Here is a 22,689-nt window from a genome sequence, read left to right on the forward strand (position 1 = left end):
CGGGTGCGGGCCGTGTGACACCCATGATGCCGGAGCAAAACGGACATGTCAGCGTGAGAAACTCACGGACACATGTAAGTACGGAACGGACACACGTTCCGTTCAAAAATACTTACGTGTGTCCAATACATTAGGAAAACATTGGTCCACGTGTGTACGTGTCTCCGGTACGTGAAAAAACTGCCAAACACGTACCGGAGACACGAACGTGTGACAGAGGCCTTAGAGTGTTTATAGGACAGGTGTCTTTGAGCATGTGGACTATGAAGTCCCCTCCCTGTAGGAAGATGTTTGCTCAGCAATGAGGGGGGAAGCTACTTTAATGCTCTAAGCAGATCGGGCACATTGCCCACCGACCGCCAAGTTCCTTTCCCCAGACACATGTAAAATCTGCTCTGAAGTACACATTTACAGTATCTGCCAGAACTCCCAACACATCAAATATTTCCATATGACCTTATTAATCTAACCAGAGCCAAAATGGCCTTTTGGCCACTGTCAAGCTGGTATACATCACATATACAGTATGTAGATATTTAGCTGTATGGAATGGCATTTACTGCACTATTTATCCACAGACATACAGTCAAAAAAATAACCTATACCTAACTATGTCGGAGTTGGAAGTAGATGACGTGAAATTCCCTTGATAAACACCACTGACAGATACTATAAAACACTCCCAAATAATACACACGTGGTCAAAATTGTTGTACCCCTCATTTAATGAAACTAAAACCCACAATGGTGACAGAAATAGCTTGAATCTGTCAAAAGTAATAATAAATAAAAAAAAATCTATGAAAATGAAAAAATGAAAGTCAGACATTGCTTTTCAACCATACAGATTTTTTTATAAAAATAAAAGTCATGAAACAGGCCTGGACAGAAATGATGGTACCCCAGAAAATAATGTGACAAAAGGAGGTGTCTACAATCTTGTAATCAGTCAGTGGACCTGTATATAGGGCTACAGATACTCACTGTGCTGCTTGGTGACATGGTGTGTACCACATTCAACATGGACCAGAGGAAGCGAAGGAAAGAGTTGTCTCAGGAGATTAGAAAAAATAATTATAGACAAGCATGTTAAATGTAAAGGTTATAAGACCATTTCCAAGCAGCTTGATGTTCCTGTGACTACAATTGCACATATTATTCAGAAATTTAAGATCCATGGGACTGTAGCCAACCTCCCTGGACGTTGCCGCAGGAGGAAAATTGATGACAAATCAAAGAGATGGAAAATTTGAATGGTAACAAAAGAGCCCAGAAAAACTTCTAAAGAGATTAAAGGTGAAATTCAAGCTCAAGTAACATCAGTGTTAGATCGTACTATCCATCGTTGTTTGAGCCAAAGTGGACTTCAGGGCAGATGACCAAGGAAAACACCATTGTTAAAAAAAAAATCATAAAAAAAGCCAGAATGGAATTTGCCAAACTACATGTTGACAAGCCACAAAGCTTCTGGAAGAATGTCTTATGGCCAGATGAGACAAAAATTTAACTTTTTGGCAAAGCACATCAGCTCTATGTTCACAGATGGAAAAATGAAGCATATCAAGAAAAGAACACAGTCCCTGTGAAACATGGAGGAGGCTCGGTTATATTCTGTGGCTGCATTGCTGCATCTGGCACAGGTCGTCTTGAATCTGTGCAGGGTACAATGAAATCTCAAGACTGTCAAGGGATTCTATAAAGACATGTGCTGCCCAGTGTCAGAAAGCTTGGTCTCAGTCGCAGGTCATGGTTCTTGCAATAGGATAATGACCCAAAACACACAGCTAAAAACAAGCAAGAATGGCTAAAAGGAAAACATTGGACTATTCTGAAGTGGCTTTCTATGAGCCCCGACCTAAATCCTATTGACCATATTTTGAAAGAACTGAACATTCCGTCTGGAAAAGGCAACCTTCAAACACGAGACAACTGGAGCAGTTTCCTCTTGAGGAGCGGCCAAAGGACGTCCACTTTTATGCCTTTCTGTGACTCTTCCAGTCTCTCTGTATCTCTGTTGAACCCTGCTGATGACACTCTGACACTGTAAGCTCAGTGGGCACGTCTATTTGAGAACATCCTGCTTGAAGCCTCACAATGGCGAGGTACTGTTGATCAATTGTTAGATTTCGTCTTCGTCTCATGATGTCAAAATGTGAACAGCATGATGAGGAGGACTATATAAATACCAATTCTAATTGAACCCCGAAATTTATTGGATGTTCATGAATAAAACACATGTTGTTAATTTTGCCATTAAGCTTCATGTTAGAGAACAGCAAGTTGTGCAAAAAGTACTGAAACATTGAACAGTTAGACATGTGCATCCAAAAGTTTAGAGAAGGTAATATTAAGTTCACCTGAAAAGGTTAGTGTATTTTAGGGTCATCCTGAAATTTCACCCAAAAAAACCTTAACACACACAAACTACATATATTTTGAATTGTTTTGGGAGGGTTCAATGTAATTGCCAAGATGGTGCCCTGGTAAATTGCCTAACATTCATCCTGATTCTTGCTCCTAGCAGATATTCTGACCCAATGGTAGAGATCTGAAGTAAGACGAGGCTGCTTACACTGCTATCCACCATGTCTTTCTGATCTAATACTGGAGATACTAGTGTTCTGAAGTAAGAAGAGGCTGCTTACACTGCTGTCCACCATATCTTTCTGATCTAATACTGAAGATACCAGAATTCTGTGGTAATAAGAGGCTGCACACACTGCTGACCACCAGGCCTTTCTGAAAACTAATCAGATGCTGTAACCTGGAGATAGTAGTAGATAGATAGCTGTGGTATAGGTTAACCAGTGGAGCTTTTATACTATAAATGGTCAGAAGACAAGTTCTGCTACAGGTTTCAATCAGTGTAAAGCAAAGCAACCAAAATTGCCAGACTATCCTCTGGACATCAGCACACAGCCCACACATTTTTGGGAGAACACTATATAGCAATATCTATTTCCCAGTGGTCTGCATTAAATTATGTAAGGCTTCCTATTAACTGGTAGTTATGGTCCAGACTAGTGTATCAGTTGCGGTATAAAAAGGAGCTTTCCGTACTGCTTTATCGCACTCTCGTCTCACATATTTTAGAAGGACAAACTTTTCCCAAGCTGCCGTCACTGCAGGTCTAATGGTTGTCCACATGAATAAGGACCAATCTTTCTTAGCAGCCTTCTGTTCTGGCTAATGATTAGGGTCCAGAGCAGAGGACCACACTGTATAATATCCTAAAAGGGCGCATAAATGGAACACAAGAAGATAGCTAAGATTTTACCAAAAATAAGACATTTTCATAGTAACGTAAGAAAAAACAGACAATAACAGGGGGTGACTTACATGCCCCGGCCATAGCAGTCCATATCTTTATTCCCTGAGTGAGGCACTATGGCTGGATGAGGGATTCCTGTGGTGTGGACTCCGGAGCCAAGCATTAGGGGATGGGTAAACCTAAAAACAAAAACATTTTTAAAGATTAATTCTACTTTGGTCAAGAAAGAGAAATATATTACACCTTCTATGGTCTAAGATAGAGGTTTATACAGTGTATAAATCGGAGGTGTATGTCAAGATTTGTGCTGATTTCTATGAGTGACAGCAGCTCTTTACTGTGCCCATTACTTACCTGCCTCCAGGATTATACACTAATCCGGGTATGTAGAATAGTACATAATCTCCTACGGTTATTAGGCACGTGTTCGCTTTCTATGAACTTTCAGCTGAAGCGTCTGTGCCGATTGCCTCTAACCTTTAACTAGAATTTGTCTTATGATTCTTACAGTCAAACAGAACTTGTTACTTTAGCTCTTTACCAATTTTCCAGTTCAATAATCCTTAGACACAAGTAATATGTCTACAGAAAAACTGGCATTGGGAGTAAAAGGAACATGCACAGATGCTCAATTTATATTCTGCTTCCTCTCTTAACAGACTGCAAAGTTTCAACTGGAGTGACGTATAATTAGTGCCAAATATGTCCCAGATTTATACACAGGCAAGATCACTCATTTACCAAATAAAAAAAAATATAATAAAAAAAATAATAATATTAATAATAATAATGATAAATATAATATATATATGTATTATAATAATAGCATAATATTATATCTAATAGGAATATATATAAAAATAAAATAATAATAATGATAAATATATATATATAGTATATTAATATATAGTATATATAATAATAGATAGTATATATTATTATTATAAATTATAATAATAAATATATAAATATATATAGTATATATGCAATAATATCTCTCTCTCATAAGTATATATATATATATATATATATATAAAATATAAAAATATATAATAGGAATAATATAAATATATATTAATAACAATAATAAATATATAATAGATAATCATATTTTATATATATATATATATATATATATATATATATATATATATATATATATATATATAATAGTATATATAATAGGAATAATATATTTTAAATAATAATAATAATAAAAATATAATATATAATAGGCATAATATAAATATCTAAAAATAATAATGATAATAATAATAATACCACCAAACAAAATCACAGATTGTAAGCTTTTAGATTTTTCAGCAATGATTGCTTGTGGTGGATTTTGCCATAGATTTCACTCATCCAAATCACAATAAACTAAAAACAAACCTAAAAAACCACTACAACTTAAAACAAACAGAAACCCAAATATATCATTGCTCTCTGCAGTCTCCCCAAAGGTAATAAGCACACACAGGTCATTTTCTTGAAAAAGGATGAACTGAAGACAGACAATTACAATAGAGACAGGCCCTATGTGGCAGAAACAGGTGTAAGATTATTAGATTTTGTAGAATGGTATTATACATGATACCTTAGCTTTTCCATGAGAGGCTAATGCAGTTTATTGTAGATTTACTGGACGTTTTCAATATATGACAATAGAAGCGGCTGTAATGCCAGACTGCGCCACAAGGTGGCAATAGTACACTAATCATAGAGTTCACTAACCAATCTGTAAACATTTTAATAAAGAGAGAGGTTTTTCCCACTTTTTATTTAGATTCCCGTTTCTAGTCCCCCACCCTATTTAAAGCACTCAGGGGAATAGGACTGAGCTGAGAAGAAAAACCAAGCTATAAAGGGGCTATCTTACAATATTACCAATGGAAGTTTGGTGAGAATATGGATCCCACTTCTCACTAGTAAAGAAGCGCTGGATGAATGTGACCACTGCTCAGCCAGTTAAGTAGATCTACAAGGTGGCCATAAAATAACCTAAGGTGTTTGGAGCCGTGTGCAGACTGACCCAGTGGACAGAATTGGCTGAAAATTGATATGTATGCTATTCAAGGCATGGGGAAACGGAAGACATCTTCTCATAAAACAACCGCACTAACAGTGCACGGTCCGGCAAAGAGACAGGCATCTTGCAGACTGAGTTGCAAGGCGCACTCACTGTACAGCACCACTTTTTCACCTGGTGGGGAGTTTTGGTATACATTTTTTTTTAAGATGCCTTCCATGTCCTTATACCTTGAATAGCATACATACCAATTTTCAGCCAATTCTGTCCAGTGGGTCAGTCTGCACACGGCTCCAAACAACTTACCGTAGGTTATTTTATGGCCACCTTGTATAGTAGTGTACATACAGATATGCATACGGTTTATATGGAAACCCTTTTTAGGCTGTGTTCACAAGTTGCATTTGTGCTGTGTTTTTGTTGCTTTTTTTCATGAGTTTTATGCAAATTAAAAGCTGCTTTTTCCAGTACCACCAAAGCTGTAAAATTTCAGAAATCACATGAAGATACTTTTTTTTTGCTGACAAATGGAATTGTGCTGGGTTTTTGAAAGATGCAGCGTGTCAATTCTTTCAGTTTTTTGCAGCGTTTTTCATCATTGAAAGCAATGAGAAAGCGCTAAAGCACAGCTGCGTTATTGCTTTTTTTTGCGGCTTTTGTGGTGAATAAAACTAATTTTATTAAACGTGCACTGTAGACAAATGACAAATCAAAACAGTCGCTCCAAAAAATGCAACAAAAAAGCAAGGAAAAAAAAAAGCAGCAAAAATGCAGCAAAACCTGCAGCTTTTTTCTTTTTACTACGAAGAGACCAGGTTTTGGCTGCAGGAAAAACACAGCAAAACATTTTTTTTCATGGATAGTGGGGTCCCAGTAGACTGACCACCACCAATTATACATATATCCCCTATCCTGTGGCCTGGTACAAAAAGAAAATAATTCCTGAATTAACCCTTTTAAATTTTGAAATACCATTATAGTAGTACAAAGTTTTATACTATGATGCTGGACAATTTTCTCCATATTGGACAGTAAAAGCATCTACTAAAACTAAAACACAGAATTTCTCCTCCGTTGTACTTATTGAGGCATATCCAGCAGGGACGCGATCAGCGTTGAGCACGAAGATTTGCAGGACCTTGGTCCAATGGCCAAGTGAGAAGTCTGTAGAACCTCTTACTATTTACTGGCATCCAGCGCCTCTACTGATTAGTTGATTTGACGTTATTGCGCGACTCATACAATGACGTTGCACCGGGCCTAGTAATCAAAAGAGGCGCTAGAATTGCCCGCAGGTAGGATAGGGACTATTATGCTAAAACAATTATGCGACTAAAGGGTGCTTTACACACTGCGACATCGCTAGCTATTGCTAGTGATGTCACGAGCGATAGCACCCGCCCCCGTCGTACGTAAGATATGTGTTGATCGCTGCCGTAGCGAACATTATCGCTATGACAGCGTCACACGCACATACCTTTGTCAGCGACGTCGCTGTGACCGCCGAACAATCCCTCCTTCAAGGGGGAGGTGCATTCGGCGTCATAGCGATGTAACTGCAGCGTCACTAAGCGGCCGGCCAATAGAAGCGGAGGGGCGGAGATGAGCGGGACGTAACATTCCGCCCACCTCCGCCCTTCCGCATTGCCGGTGGACGCTGGTAAGGAGATGTTCGTCGTTCCTGCGGTGTCACACACAGCGCTGTGTGGTGCCACAGGAACGACGAACAACATCGCTACTCACCAGACAACGATATTTGGTTTTTGAACGACCTCTCCAACACCAACGATTTTTACCACTTTTGCGATTGTAGAAGGTCTCTCGTACGTGTCCCACGCTGTGATGTTGCTAACGACGCCGGATGTGCGTCACAAACACCGTGACCCCGACAATAAATCGTTAGTGATATCCAAGCGTGTAAAGCACTTTTAAGAATTAGCGGATACAAGTAAACTTGCACACCGAAATGGATATAAGGATTTAATTATACAGGCAATCCAAAAAATGTAAAATGTAACGTTTCGACGCCTATATATATAGGTTTTCTTTTCTGTATTTGTCTAATTTCAGTGTCTGATGAAGACCCATACAGTGCCTTGTGAAAGTATTCGGCCCCCTTGAATTTTTCAAACTTTTCCCACATTTAAGGCTTCAAACATAAAGATAAAAATTGTAATGTTATGGTGAAGAATTAACAACAAGTGGGACACAATTGTGAAGTTGAACAAAATGTATTGCTTATTTTAAACTTTTGTAAAAAAGAATAAACTGAAAATTGGGGCGTGCAATATTATTCGGCCCCTTTCTCTGAATGATCCAATGTTGTCCTAAATGACTGATGATGATAAATATATTCCACCTGTGTGTGATCTAGTTTCCGTATAAATGCACCTGCTCTGTGATAGTCTCAGTGTTCTGTTTAAAGCGCAGAGAGCAACATGAAGACCAAGGAACACAACAGGCAGGTCCGTGATACTGTTGTGGAGAAGTTTAAAGCTGGATTTGGTTACAAAAAGATTTCCAACACTTTAAACATACTTTTTCCATTTCAATATGATCGCTTGCACAGTGCTTCTTGGGATGTTTAAAGTGTTGGAAATCTTTTTGTAACCAAATCCAGCTTTAAACTTCTCCACAACAGTATCACGGACCTGCCACTGCAAATTTACCAAGACCCAGCTGTCCATCCAAACTTTCATCTCAAACAAGGAGAAGACTGATCAGAGGAGGCAGCCAAGAGGTCCATGATCACTCTGGATGAACTGCAGAGATCTACAGCTGAGATGGGAGAGTCTGTCAATAGGACAACAATCAGTCGTACACTGCACAAATCTGGCCTTTATGGAAGAGTGGCAAGAAGAAAGCCATTTCTCAAAGATATCCATAAAAAGTTTATTTTAAAGTTTGCCACAAGCCACCTGGGAGACACACCAAACATGGAAAAAGGTGCTCTGGTCAGATGAAACCAAAATCGAACTATTTGGGCACAATGCCAAACGATATGTTTGGCGTAAAAGCAACACAGCTCATCACCCTGAACACACCATCCCCACTGTCAAACATGGTGATGGCAGCATCACGGTTTGGACCTGCTTTTCTTCAACAGGGAAAGGTAAGATGGTTAAAATTGATGGGACGATGGACGGATCCAAATACAGGACCATTCTTGAAGAAAACCTGTTGGAGTCTGCAAAAGACCTGAGACTGGGACGGAGATTTGTCTTCCAACAAGACAATGATCCCAAACATAAAGCAAAATCTACAATGGAATGGTTCACAAATAAACGTATGTAGGGTTAAAATGGCCAAGTCACAGTCCAGACATGAATCCAATCGAGAATCTGTGGAAAGAGCTGAAAACTGTGTACCGCCCCGCGGCCTCGGCTGCGGCCGCCGAGCCGCTCGGATCCATGCTCATGTACTGCGAGTGGTGACTCAAGCCTCTCACGGACCCGGGGGTCACGTCGCTCTGAAAGGGGGGTAGTGGCGGTGCACGCAGGGGTTTGGTGGAATAGGTAAAGTTCGCGACGCCACCCACAGGTTGTGGTGATTGTATGGTGGACACCACCACTGCCGATGAGTAGGCCTCCTGGGGATGGTGTTATGCAGCTCGGTGTTAACCCCTCCGTGGACAGGGGCGATGGTACCGGGGGCCCGTGGGAAGGGTGCTGAGGCAAGGGAGCATGGGCGTCCTGGACGCAGGTGCGGTGCGCGGCCCGAAGGCGCTGGTGTACTCACTCTGACACAAGATACTGGAGTCTCTGGTAAACCAAACGGCAGAATGGACGGGGCCCGCAGCCGGCTGCAGTGTTCTCCCTGGACGGGTTGGTGATGGCTGTCGTTTCCCTGCACCTGTGTTATGTAGATGTTGACTACTGTGCCTGGACACTGGTAGTCCGCTCCCCGGCGTGTAAGTGTCGTAGGAGCCCGGTTGCCCGCAGACGCTGGCCCTTTGGATCTCTTGCCTGTGGCGGTGGCACTTATCCTGGATGGTTGGGCTGTTGCCTTCAATTGGGACTTGGGTGGGAATGAACCCCTGAGGTCCAGACCACAATCAGTGAATTTGACTATCAGGGCGGCTTCTAGCCTAGTCGAGGTCTGAGTACCCTGCCTGGTGCTTGGCTCCCAATCGGCTCCCTGGTTCGGTACCGGCGGGCCACCGCCCGACCCCGGCCCTACGGTTCCACCGACCATGCTGCCAACTCCTGCAGACGGCCACCACCGTCTGCCGACCTTGCTGGAGGTGCCTGGGCTCCGACCCAGATACCTAGCAGTTCCACTGGTGGGCCTGGTCTCAGGTCCGCCGGTGCGTGTCTTTTCTCCTCTCCTCACTCCACTCAACCGCACTCAACTCTACTCAACTGCACTGAACTGTACTGTTGTGTTTTCCCGCCTCCAGGCCTGTGAACTCCTTGGTGGGCGGGGCCAACCGCCTGGCTCCGCCCCACCTGGTGTGGACATCAGACCCTGGAGGGTGGCAACAAGGGTTTTTGTGTGACTGATGTCACCTATCCGGAAAAGGGGTGTGTGTGATGTTGTGTCTGTGACCTCCTGGCTAGTCCAGGGCGTCACAACTGCAGTTCACAAACGCTCTCCATCCAACCTCACTCAGCTCCAGCTGTTTGCAAAGGAAGAATGGGCAAGAAGTTCAGTCTCTCGATGTGCAAAACTGATAGAGACAAACCCCAAGCGACTTGTGCTGTAATCGCAGCAAAAGGTGGCGTTAGAAACTTAAAGGGGCCGAATAATATTGCACGCCCCACTTTTAAGCTTATTATTTTTCATAAAAGTTTAAAATAAGCAATACATTTCGTTCAACTTCACAATTGTGTCCCACTTGTTGTTGATTCTTTATCATAAAATTTAAATTTTTATCTTTATGTGTCAAGCCTGAAATGTGGGAAAAGGTTGAAAAATTCAAAGGGGCCGAATACTTTTGTAAGGCAGTGTGTTTAGGGGTTGAAACGTTTTGGATTGCCTGTATAATAAAATCCTTATATTCACTTTGGTGTGCAAAGTTTCTTATATCTAATGACAGGATTGAACCCTTCTTGAGCACCCATAACTCCAAGTATGCCATAAACCTTATTCTACTGAGAATGAGGAGACAGAAGAAAGACAATCTGACTGCAAGATCAGACTATAAAGGGTTTTATTTGTAGTCTGTAACCATGGAAACAAATACAGGTCATTTCCTCCTTTGCAGTGAGACAAATTCTTTTAAGTAAAACTTTTTTACTTTTTTGTTGCTTAAATGTTCCAAAATATGCCTTGTGCTTTTCTCACAATGCACTTAAAACAAACATTTGCAACATATTTAAAGGGAATCCTTCAGCTGGATTTTACAGGCCAAACCATTTATATGCGCATATGGGTCTATCAAAAAGTCCAGCAATACCAGTACATGAAGCCTCTGTCACTCCAGCTCTATTCCCTACTCAGCATTGCATCCTTTGCCAGAAAAACACACAACAGAGGCTGTCAGTCAAGCAAAAGGAGGCGGCACTCAGTGGGAAATAGAGCTGGAGTGACAGAGGCTTCAGATCTGCAGTAGCTCTTCAACCTCATATGAATATCAATTCAAATGCTGATTTCTCAGCAATGGAGGAACTGACTGGTCATGTAAATGTATAGCTGGACTTGTCTCTGAAAGCATTACATGCACATAGAAATAGTTTGGATGGGGGTGAAATCCTACTACTGGATTCTGTTTAAAGGAAATTTGTCACCAGCTTTTTACTACTCCATCTGTGAGCAGCAGGATATTGGTGTAGGGATCCTCATTACCAGGGACGGCATCACAACCCTCCGCACGGTCACGTGTCGGGGCTTTGGACAAACGGGGGCACTCGCTGTCAGGGACGTCGTCTGCGCTGCTCGCGGACGGTGTCCCCAGCCCTTGATGTATGGGGCCCGGGTTAACAGTCTCTCTTCTCCGTTGAGTTCTCTCCCCCCTGCACTGTGTGTAGAGCGCAGAATCCCGACTGCTGCTGGCTTATAAATAGTAATAAGAGAGACAGTGCCCAGGGGGAAGAGACAACACAGGGGGGAAGAGACAGCACAGGGGGGAAGAGACAGCACAGGGGGGGAAGAGACAGCACAGGGGGGGAAGAGACAGCACAGGGGGGAAGAGACAGCACAGGGGGGAAGAGACAACACAGGGGGGAAGAGACAACACAGGGGGGAAGAGACAACACAGGGGGGAAGAGACAACACAGGGGGGAAGAGACAACACAGGGGGGAAGAGACAACACGGGGGAAGAGACAACACAGGGGGGAAGAGACAACACAGGGGGGAAGAGATAGCACAGGGGGGAAGAGACAGCACAGGGGGGAAGAGCCAGCACAGGGGGGAAGAGACAGCACAGGGGGGAAGAGACAACACAGGGGGGAAGAGACAACACAGGGGGGAAGATACAGCACAGAAGGGAAGAGACAGAACAGGGGGGAAGAGACAACACAAGAGGGACAGAGCGCACAACAGGGAGAGACAGAGACTGCATGTGGGGGGATTAGATTTACATGGATTGCATTATGCATATATACAGCCCACAACCTCTATATTGAAATCATGAATTGTGGTATGTGTTAAAGGGGCCCACGTAAACCTGGAGCCAGCCTTGCTTATTACAGTCATTTATTACTTAGCTTACTGGGTGCAGCAGTTATGATACAATCAATGTTTTCTCTACTGAAGATCTAGTAGTTCTCTCAAGGCTGAGCCCTGTATAACCCCACCGAAACCTCTGCTTGATGGTATACAGAGAGGAGCAGGCCTTGAAGGCACAAGACAGCTAATCCTGTAGTGATAATCTTATGCTGATAAAACAATGATTTTATTAACACAACAGCACACATCCTAATAAAGTGATACATTGCTGGAATCAGAGTCTCTGCCTCTGCATCATGTTACTCTCAGATTACTTAGCAAACAGATTCCTTTTAAGGATTTTTAAACTTATATTTGAATGTCTAATTTAAGTAAAAAAAAAAAAAAAACATTTTTACACATACACACAGATATAATGAATGTGGTTGTGACAATGATACCAAAATCATCCAAAGTTACCAATGCTGGATGCGTTTAAAAAAACCCCCAGGAAATAATCCCTTATTTTGTTATTTTATGATTAAAAGGGAATCTGTCTCACTGCATTTAACCTACAGTTAGGTCCAGAAATATTTGGACAGTGACACAATTTTCGCGAGTTGGGCTCTGCATGCCACCACATTGGATTTGAAATGAAACCTCTACAACAGAATTCAAGTGCAGATTGTAACGTTTAATTTGAAGGTTTGAACAAAAATATCTGATAGAAATTGTAGGAATTGTACACATTTCTTTACAAACACTCCACATTTTAGGAGGTCAAAAGTAATTGGACAAATAAACCAAACACAAACAAAATATTTTTATTTTCAATATTTTGTTGCGAATCCTTTGGAGGCAATCACTGCCTTAAGTCTGGAACCCATGGACATCACCAAACGCTGGGTTTCCTCCTTCTTAATGCTTTGCCAGGCCTTTACAGCCGCAGCCTTCAGGTCTTGCTTATTTGTGGGTCTTTCCGTCTTAAGTCTGGATTTGAGCAAGTGAAATGCATGCTCAATTGGGTTAAGATCTGGTGATTGACTTGGCCATTGCAGAATGTTCCACTTTTTTGCACTCATGAACTCCTGGGTAGCTTTGGCTGTATGCTTGGGGTCATTGTCCATCTGTACTATGAAGCGCCGTCCGATCAACTTTGCGGCATTTGGCTGAATCTGGGCTGAAAGTATATCCCAGTACACTTCAGAATTCATCCGGCTACTCTTGTCTGCTGTTATGTCATCAATAAACACAAGTGACCCAGTGCCATTGAAAGCCATGCATGCCCAATGCCATCACGTTGCCTCCACCATGTTTTACAGAGGATGGGGTGTGCCTTGGATCATGTGCCGTTCCCTTTCTTCTCCAAACTTTTTTCTTCCCATCATTCTGGTACAGGTTGATCTTTGTCTCATCTGTCCATAGAATACTTTTCCAGAACTGAGCTGGCTTCATGAGGTGTTTTTCAGCAAATTTAACTCTGGCCTGTCTATTTTTGGAATTGATGAATGGTTTGCATCTAGATGTGAACCCTTTATATTTACTTTCATGGAGTCTTCTCTTTACTGTTGACTTAGAGACAGATACACCTACTTCACTGAGAGTGTTCTGGACTTCAGTTGATGTTGTGAACGGGTTCTTCTTCACCAAAGAAAGTATGCGGCGATCATCCACCACTGTTGTCATCCGTGGACGCCCAGGCCTTTTTGAGTTCCCAAGCTCACCAGTCAATTCCTTTTTTCTCAGAATGTACCCGACTGTTGATTTTGCTACTCCAAGCATGTCTGCTATCTCTCTGATGGATTTTTTCTTTTTTTTCAGCCTCAGGATGTTCTGCTTCACCTCAATTGAGAGTTCCTTAGACCGCATGTTGTCTGGTCACAGCAACAGCTTCCAAATGCAAAACCACACACCTGTAATCAACCCCAGACCTTTTAACTACTTTATTGATTACAGGTTAACGAGGGAGATGCCTTCAGAGTTAATTGCAGCCCTTAGAGTCCCTTGTCCAATTACTTTTGGTCCCTTGAAAAAGAGGAGGCTATGCATTACAGAGCTATGATTCCTAAACCCTTTCTCCGATTTGGATGTGAAAACTCTCATATTGCATCTGGGAGTGTGCACTTTCAGCCCATATTATATATATAATTGTATTTCTGAACATGTTTTTGTAAACAGCTAAAATAACAAAACATGTGTCACTGTCCAAATATTTCTGGACCTAACTGTGTCTAAACTATTAATATGGGTAAATGGGTTATAGAATGCTGAAAAATGTCACACCTGTCTGCCTCATATCAGATGCCTTGTTGTGGATACATCATCTTTTAATCACTTTATGTAAATGATGTCTGCCAGGCTATGGGGCGGATGCTGCCTGGCAGATAACTCCACTTCCAGTGCTTTTTTTAAATAGAAGGGGGTGTTTACCAGTGTGAGACAAGTAACTGACACAGGACAGAAGAAATTAAATTTGGCTTCTTGCAAACACATTTGCTGCAGCACTGTTGTATTGTAACAATATTACAGCCCTGTCTACCTGTGAGGTGGAGGCTGAAGCTGAGAGGACCCTGCAAATGTGTCAGTTATAATCACACACAGCTCTGCAGTGAGATCAGGGGAGCAGACAGCGGCCATCACACATCTCACTGGTAACGCACCTTCTGTTTAAAATAATCTCTGGAGGTGGAGTTATCTTCCAGGCAGCATCCATCCCATAGCCTGGAAGACATCATTTACATAAAGTGATAAAAGATGTATTATTCCCAACAAGGCATCTGATATGAGGCAGACAGGTCTGATTTTTTTCAGCATTCTCTAACCTATATGCCCATATTAATAGTTTAGATAGGTCAAATGTGGTGACTGATTCCCTTTAAGCTCATCTTATGTATCCTTAGAACTTTCCTTACGAGCAGGAAGAGCTACAAATGCTGTGTGTTCACTTGAAAGTTCAGTTAGTGGAAGACTCTGAAAATATACACATGGAATATTTGGTGGCTTCCTGTACATTCAGATTACTGCTCAAACCACAAAGGTGGCCTCAGGCTTTACATGCTACCAATAACGTAAGACGAACGTCAAAACGTAGAAACACACAACATAAATTCTGCAACGGAATGCTGGAAAGCTGGCTTCTCGGCTGCACTTATTTACTTGCAATGGGGAAATCCACACGTGACAATTCTTTCGGGGGAGAACATTAACAAGATACGGAGGCAACACGTAAAAGCTGGCTTCAACTGCAACTTGCAGGATGGACGAGAATGGCGAAAAAGCTGGAGAGCTTGAAGCTGCAAAGCACTGAACACAGGGAGGCGCTGTCTCACTGGTCCGATACTCACCTGGAGTACGGTGCACCGGTAGACAGTGCTGGTGAATATGGCTGTCTAAATCCACAAGAAGATAGGGGATAGACAGGCTGACTTTGCCTGCGAGTGGGAGAAAACAATCCATGGAGTCAATTTGGGGTCTTAAACATAAAGGAGTCATTTTGAATTATTGATTAATAATATCATTGATAAACTAATCCAAATAAAATTGGGATAGGTGGCTCCCCTATCATTTTTGGATTACTGAATAAACTATGTCTGAAAACTACAGATTAATCCAGAATTACACCATAATGGAAATAAATTATAGTCCGTATGCAACATTCAGCCATGCTTTAATCTGGGGAGTTGATTCACACGGCACTTCTGGGATGGTGCACAAGTAGGGTCCAAAACCGTCTCAAGTAGATGTAGAAACTTGGCACTCAAGATTAATGTGAACAGTGGTTTTTATTGTCAAGAACTTGTAGGACCAGAACAAGCACAGACGTTTCGATCAAAAGACCTTCATTAGAAAACGTGCAGAGGGTCCTCAGAAAGTATAATGGCATGGCGAGTGACGTAGCTGGGTATGACACGGTGTCCACCGCTGTGTATGTGGCACCACACACTGATGAAGGTCTTTTCACCGAAATGCCTGTGCTTGTGCTGGTCCTACAAGTTCTTCACAATAAAAACCACTATTCACATTGATCTTGAGTGCCAAGTTTCTACACATCTGGAACATAGTGGCATTTCCAAGTGAGCACACCGCAAAGAGTATCAATCACCGATCTGGGGCTGCTCTTTATATTTATCTAAACAGTGGGCAGCCCCAGATTGATGACTTCTCGAAATATAACCGATAACAAAACCTTTCAGAAGAAGCCTTAATGTCCATTTAAAGTCCCCAACTTTCTAACAATGTCGGGCCAGAACTTATGGGTTGTGGGATACTAACATATAGCGCTGGATCTCAACCCTCTGTGGCCTCTCTCGCAGTGGAATATCTCATTTTCCACTAATCCAGTACATACTTTACTAACATCGTTAATGTGTTCTTGTCTGTGTAACAGCTTAAAAGAAATTGGTCAACAAGTTTTTGCTATGTAAGCTGAATACAGCATGCTGCAAGGGTTAATATAGAGAATTCAGGGATGCCTGTCTTGTCAAGGTCTGAGCTGTTGTTTATTTGATATGTTTGTTTAAGCAGCAGGACTTTTGATTGCTCAGACTACAATGTCAAGTGCACAGTAAGGGGTGTGCGGGACTGCTGTGCACTCCACCTTGTAGTCTGAGAAATGAAGAGTCCTGCTGCTTAATATTCAGTCGGTCTCTGATAGAACATTATCATTAAATATTCTTGTTACATGCAACTGCCTATATAAAGGCAGGGTTGTCTTATGGTGTTAATGGATATTGTCTGGAATCGAACAACTGATCACCAATCCATAGAATTGGTCATTATCATGAAAGATGATGAGTGCTCATGTACATAAGTTGGGAGACATAGCTGTCTTACGTATATGTCCAACTTTAGGCAAAGTGAGAAAGCCCCAAAATACAAACACATGTAACTGTCCACATGGGACTGTCCAGCTTAGGAAAACTTAGTTACTTAATAAAACATTTTAATACTTTTCTATTCCAAAACCTCAATATTTCCAAAATCTGAGGTTTGTCGATAGTAAAATGGTTATGTTTGGTCACTGATAACCTGATGGCTCACATATCTTACAGACCCTCATTGTTTTTGGAGTCCAAGACAAGAAAGACTTATGCTGGTACGTTAAAGGGAGCGTGTAAGAATAAAATGACTGCTAGGTGCACCCATGGTGTGGTCAAGCAGTCCAGTGCATCTTCGAACCTATTTTTCTTTTAAATTATATCTACCCTCTCCCCATCTTCCTTGATTGACTTCTCTGGCTTTACCGGTGCCAAAGGAGGGTGGAGAAGGAAAACAAGTAGATAGGAAGGGTGCATTGACTTGCTCAACTACGCCGAGGGTGCATTGACCTGCTCAGCCACGCCGAGGGTGCACTGACCTGCTCAGCCACGCCGAGGGTGCACTGACCTGCTCAGCCACGCCGAGGGTGCACTGACCTGCTCAGCCACGCCGAGGGTGCACTGACCTGCTCAGCCATGCCGAGGGTGCATTGACCTCCTCAGCCACCCCGAGGGTGCATTGACCTCCTCAGCCACCCCGCGGGTGCATTGACCTACTCAGCTAAGGGTGCACTGAGACCTGTGACTAGTTTAAAAGTGACTAAATCGGCACAGGATGACTGTTCATACCAAGTGCAGGCACTTGGTGCACTACAGCGAGGTTAATCCTTTAAATTCACCTTCCCGCCTGCTTGTTTTCTCTCTATCTCCACCCCATCCTCTTCTGTGATTGACAGCTCTGGCTTCATAGAGCCAGAGAAGGGAGGAGATCAAAAACAAGCAGGTGGGAAGGTGTATGTAAATGATTAGCCCCGCCATGATGTACGAGGACCTGTACTTGGTGTGAACAGTTATCCTGTGCTGATAGAAGTCCCTTAAAAGTTATGTTCCCAAGTTGCTGATTTGTACGCGCTAAAAACATACGTTTTTTGCTGCAGTTTTGTGGGGTTTTTAATGACTCTTTTATGCATTATTTGATGCGTTTTGTTATGCATTCTGATAGGAGAAATGCTGGAAAAAAAGCACAGAAACAATTGACATGTCAATAGTTTGGTGCAGTATCTTTCTGCACCAAAATCTGGAAAGAAAAAAATCTGGAAAGAAAAATTCGGGAAAGAAAAAATTGCTGGGATGCGTTTTCTCTTGCATATTGATTAAAATCTGCAAGAACAAATGCATCAATAAAACGTGAAAAAAACCCAGCATGTGCACAGATTTTGGGATAGACTCCATTCTACACTGTAGCTATTTCCTTCTTTCAGAAGTCTCTTTATGGATAGCAGGAAAAATAAGTATATAGAGAATTATAAAAAGTACAGTGTGTAACACCCTGCAAGGATTTCATAACGGAGGACCCGAATTACCTCGTATCTTTGTTTCTTCGGCATTTCTCACACTATATAATCTGCTGTGACTGTACAATGGAGAAATTGTGTGACTAGTATTGGGAACCTTTCCTCCCCTGTCATACCACACATATTTGAGAGTGTGAGCACCAGTTATGTGTCCAGGCAACACCATAATTGCGCTGTCACGTCTCGCCTGCCTTTACCTCCGTGTTGCCCGTCTGTTTACAGCCTGTCATACTACAATCACTCCCACACTACTTAAAAGTTAATCATGTATGTTGTGATCACACCAACAAATACCCGGGCGCTGCAGAACATCGCGTCCTTTGAAGTTCCACATTCCGTCCCGAAGCAAAACAGTAACGCACAGAGTTAATCCAACAGTGACATTTGTAACTCCATGGGACAAATTACTAGAATACAAAAGGATTAAGGCCTTCACACCTTTACCCTAAATGAGTCTGACACGTTAATTAGTGCAATTGGAAATCAAGGTTGATGGATAGGAAGGGAAATAGATTTTCCTTTCAGTGTGACATGGTTTGTCCACATCTTTGGAGGCCCTTTCTCATCGGTGATGAATGGAAAACGGACCATTTTCCTAATGTCCCGGTGTAATAAGTCAGTCCTCATCAGGAGAAAAGTTAGAAAATTACTACATATGAGGCCCGCCTAAACCTAATTTTACTAACATATTCTTTGAGACATCACAGGGCATAACCTTCCCCTTTATGGCGCAATCTGAAATGGACAGGTTACTAGGCCCGCAACGCTGGACATGGTTGTTGGACAACGTATACCTGCCAAAGCACCTGCACAAATGGCTGTCAGTGTGCTGACACTGCAGAAGACGTCTTAACATTGACCACCTCCACCCAAAAAAAGAACCCACTGCTACTGAATGCCTGCATATCTTTCCATAGGGAGCCTGTCCTAAGAATCAAGTACCCCACCCTAAAATCACATATGGGCCTTACAGGGCTTTGAAATGTAAATCCATCTGTTGTTGCGTTCCAAAGAAATTAAGAGTTTTAATTCACATGCAAATAAGGTGTTAAATGTAAAGGGTGTCACAAAGCCCTGTAAGAGTCACTGCCTCCTAAAGTTGTTTCCCAGCCCATCATCATCCTCTTTAGCTTGACTGATTGCTTACTGTCTGATTTCCTTACCTTGTGCCTGATGTCACAGAAAGTGAGCTATCAATCAAGCTAAAGAAGCTGGTGGTAGGTGGTGAAACACTCAAGGGAGGCAGTGGCTTATTAAGTGCTCTGTCACACCATTGCACTTAAAGGGGTTGTCCCCTACTTAGACAACCCTTCTTATTCCCCACGTTTGGCCTCATTAAAATAAAAAAAAAATGTACACTCACCTCCCGTGTTCCAGTGGTGTCGGTGCTTCCAGGGCTCACATGAGGTTTTGATGTCACACAAGTCTTCAGACATATGGGTAATCAACAAGAAGTGAGAGCTACGGCTGGCCGTATAAGCTTCTTGCTTTAAATTGGGCAAAACATGGGGAATGAGAACAGGTTGTCCTAGTAAAGGACAACACCTTTAAATCCTTATTTGCACATGAAGGATAAGGTTTAGTACTAGGGAATACAGCAACAGATAAAATATATAAAAGGTGTCAATGGACTTAAGATTTCCAAGCAAGTGTGAAACTGATGGTTGGGGGCCAGCAGGGCATTTGACTCAGGAGCAGCCAGCTGGGAGTTGCCATTAGGCTGCTCCATGCAGGAGTCCCAGTAATCTCCCAGGTCCGCATTCTGCCTCTCCTGAAAATGGGGTTTGAATGTTAAACCGACAGTTTGCTTGGAGAATAGGTAATAGATCGGCTTCCTGTATTCTTTCAGTTGAGAGTAAAATTTGAGATCTGACAGCCAGCAGTTCTGGTATAAAGGCGATATACAGCAGCACAATGAGGTGACCTGATCACACTGCGGACATCACTCCTGCGTCACAGAGAAGAAAATGGTGATAACGTAAACACGCTATTGGAGCAGAAGAAATATAGTAGTTTTATTGTGAAGAGGGCAATGTAGAGGTAAATTATAAAGGGATGGGTTGACTGAGGAGTCACAGTAGAGAGACTGGATAGTGTGGAGGGGACAGTATAGAGAGGTGACAGTGAGCAACGACATTGTGAGGGCACAGTATGGTGGTAAGTGTGTGAAGGGGGCACAGTATAGAGACTGAGCAGTACAGAGGGGAAAAATGTGAGGGCACAGTATAGAGAGGGGGCAATGTGAGTTGGGGAGGGAGAGTAGAGTATTTAAGATAAGCACAATGTGGAGACTATAGCTTATAAGGGACAGCAAGGTAGTTATCTCTATAATTTTATAGGACAGGACAATAAGCAAAATAAGAGGCAATTATTTTTCAGAACCACAGCAAATTTGCAATTGATTGCTGTGCTAAGCTTGGTGATTAATACATCAACAAAACCATCATGCATGTAAAGATGGTGGTTCTGATAATGTATTCCTGTACTCATGGTGGTTCTGGTGCTCTATTCTTTTTTTGTTATTGGTTCTGGTCCTGTATGCAATCATAACATGTCAGATAATGTGATACATTTTGTGACTTCAGACAAGTTAAAGATTACTACCCACATTAAATGTAAGAATGCATTTAGACTTCTTGTAGGACGCTTCCTAATTTTTACTTTTTAGTAAAAGCAGCAGCTTGCAAAAGTATCATGATGTCAAAAAATACTTCAAGACTGCAGCTGTAGATAAAATTGGAAGTCTGAGGAATTGTGCAGTCGGAGGGGGGGAGGTTCTCTTTGGATTGCGGCTCCCTGGAAATTACGACACAAGCTTATCCCCCCTCCCATCGTTGGTTAAAGAAGTCAGCTAAGGCCCGTTTCACACATCTGGCATTTTGCCGGATGCCGGATCTGGCACGCATGCAGTACAGTACATTCATTTACAGTGGAAGCGCGACACCATGCGGTTGTGTGCTTCATGCACAACCGCATTTGTCCGCATGGTGTCGCGCTTCCACTGGGGAGGTGGAGGCCGTGGGATTAGAAGGGCCGTCGAACACCTGATTAAGGCTTCCTTGACTGAAACAACGTGGACAGCTTATCAACGGGTGTGGCAGCAATGAGAGCTTTGGGTGGAGTCTTTGGGTTCATTTGTATCCGAGGAAGAACAGGTAGGCGTGTTGTTGCTCTGGGTCAGACAGTGGTCGGTTTGTGGTTGGTCTTCGGCAAAGGTTGGTCAGCTGGTGGCGGGGTTGACTTTTGGATTTAAGCTTAGAAATCGTCAACATCTGACAAAGAATTTCATGGTGAGGCAGGCACTGAGGGGTTTTCGGAAGGGAAGGTCTAGGAAAGATCGCAGGAGGATTATGTCCTTTGCACTGTTGGAACGCTTTGGTGTGCAGTTAGGATCGGTGTGTAATTTATTATTTGAGGTGACCTTGTTCATGTTGTCCTTTACCTTTGCCTTTTTTGGTGCACTAAGGATTGGGGAGCTGGTCACTGTCAGTCGGCATGACCTGGGTGGCATTTTGACTCGGGATGTTGTCCTACTTGAGGGTAGGGTGGATTTTTGGATTAGGAGGTCAAAAACGGATCAGCCGGAAAAGGCAGGTGTCTAGCCAGGAAAGTTGACTTACTGCAAAGGGAGAATCAATATCAAAGTCAGAAAACAGAATTGAGTCAGAATCCGGGAGATCAGGTAAGCAGAGGGAAACACAAACAACAGACAGGAGCGAGAAGTCAGGGACCGGGGCAGGCAGTCGAACGGGGGAGGGTTAAAGTCAGGACACAATAGCAGGGAGGCAGAACAGATCGGGAACACTCACCAGAACCAGTATACAAGCTGCAAGGCAGAAATATCACTGGCACTGAGCCATAGGTAGAGAGGCAACATATAGTCTCCTGGGATCCAGAACGAGGCAAGGGAAGTTAACCCCTGACATGACCAGGCCAGAGCTGGGTGTAACCAGCAGCAGAGAAAAGCCGGCCTGGATCATGACAGCGGCAGTTTGCACTTTGACCCCCGAGATAATTCAGAGGATTGGGCGCTGGCAGTCCAGGCGGTATCAGAGCTATGTGAGGCCTCAGGGATTTTTTGAGTAACATGGTAGTTTGAGTTGTGCGGGTTAAGTGTTGTTGCTGATTTTTAGTGTGGATTTTTGGTCACTCATTTTTGTTCCTGGCGGCGATCCAGGCTGATGTTCACGTGGAAGGAAGGCAGCTCGGGTTTGCGAGGAGTGCAGCGATTATCATATGGTTGGGTTTTCGAGGTATGTGTTGGGGTTGGGTTTTGCTGGAGGTGCATAGGGCAGTATGTTTGGACTGGGTTCCAGATATTATGGTCTTGCATGTGGGTGGAACCGATTTAGGGGTTGATAAGTGTCGGTATTTAATACGGGATATGAAACACGATTTGCTGTGGCTTTGGGTATCCTTTCCAGGACTTCGGACGGTCTTGTCAGAATTAGACATGAGGCAGATGTTGG

At 42.8% G+C, this 22,689-nt stretch overlaps 1 protein-coding gene across 7 annotated transcripts in view; it reads right to left on the reverse strand.

Annotated features, from left to right (window-relative positions):
* TCF7 (transcription factor 7) overlaps nucleotides 1–22,689 on the reverse strand; it is a 224,975-nt gene that overhangs the window by 49,103 nt on the left and 153,183 nt on the right. For 4 of the 7 annotated variants that reach the window (XM_075344478.1, XM_075344477.1, XM_075344481.1 and 1 more), the window contains exons 6-7: nucleotides 15,234–15,320; nucleotides 3,340–3,450 (exon numbers count right to left, since the gene is read on the reverse strand). In XM_075344478.1, the coding sequence (XP_075200593.1) occupies nucleotides 3,340–3,450; nucleotides 15,234–15,320 (198 nt within the window). The remainder of the gene's footprint in view (nucleotides 1–3,339; nucleotides 3,451–15,233; nucleotides 15,321–22,689) is intronic. The other 3 variants (XM_075344480.1, XM_075344479.1, XM_075344483.1) reach the window with 1 other exon arrangement.

Source organism: Anomaloglossus baeobatrachus, chromosome 4 (genome assembly GCF_048569485.1).
Source record: "Anomaloglossus baeobatrachus isolate aAnoBae1 chromosome 4, aAnoBae1.hap1, whole genome shotgun sequence".
Classification (NCBI taxonomy): domain Eukaryota; kingdom Metazoa; phylum Chordata; class Amphibia; order Anura; family Aromobatidae; genus Anomaloglossus; species Anomaloglossus baeobatrachus.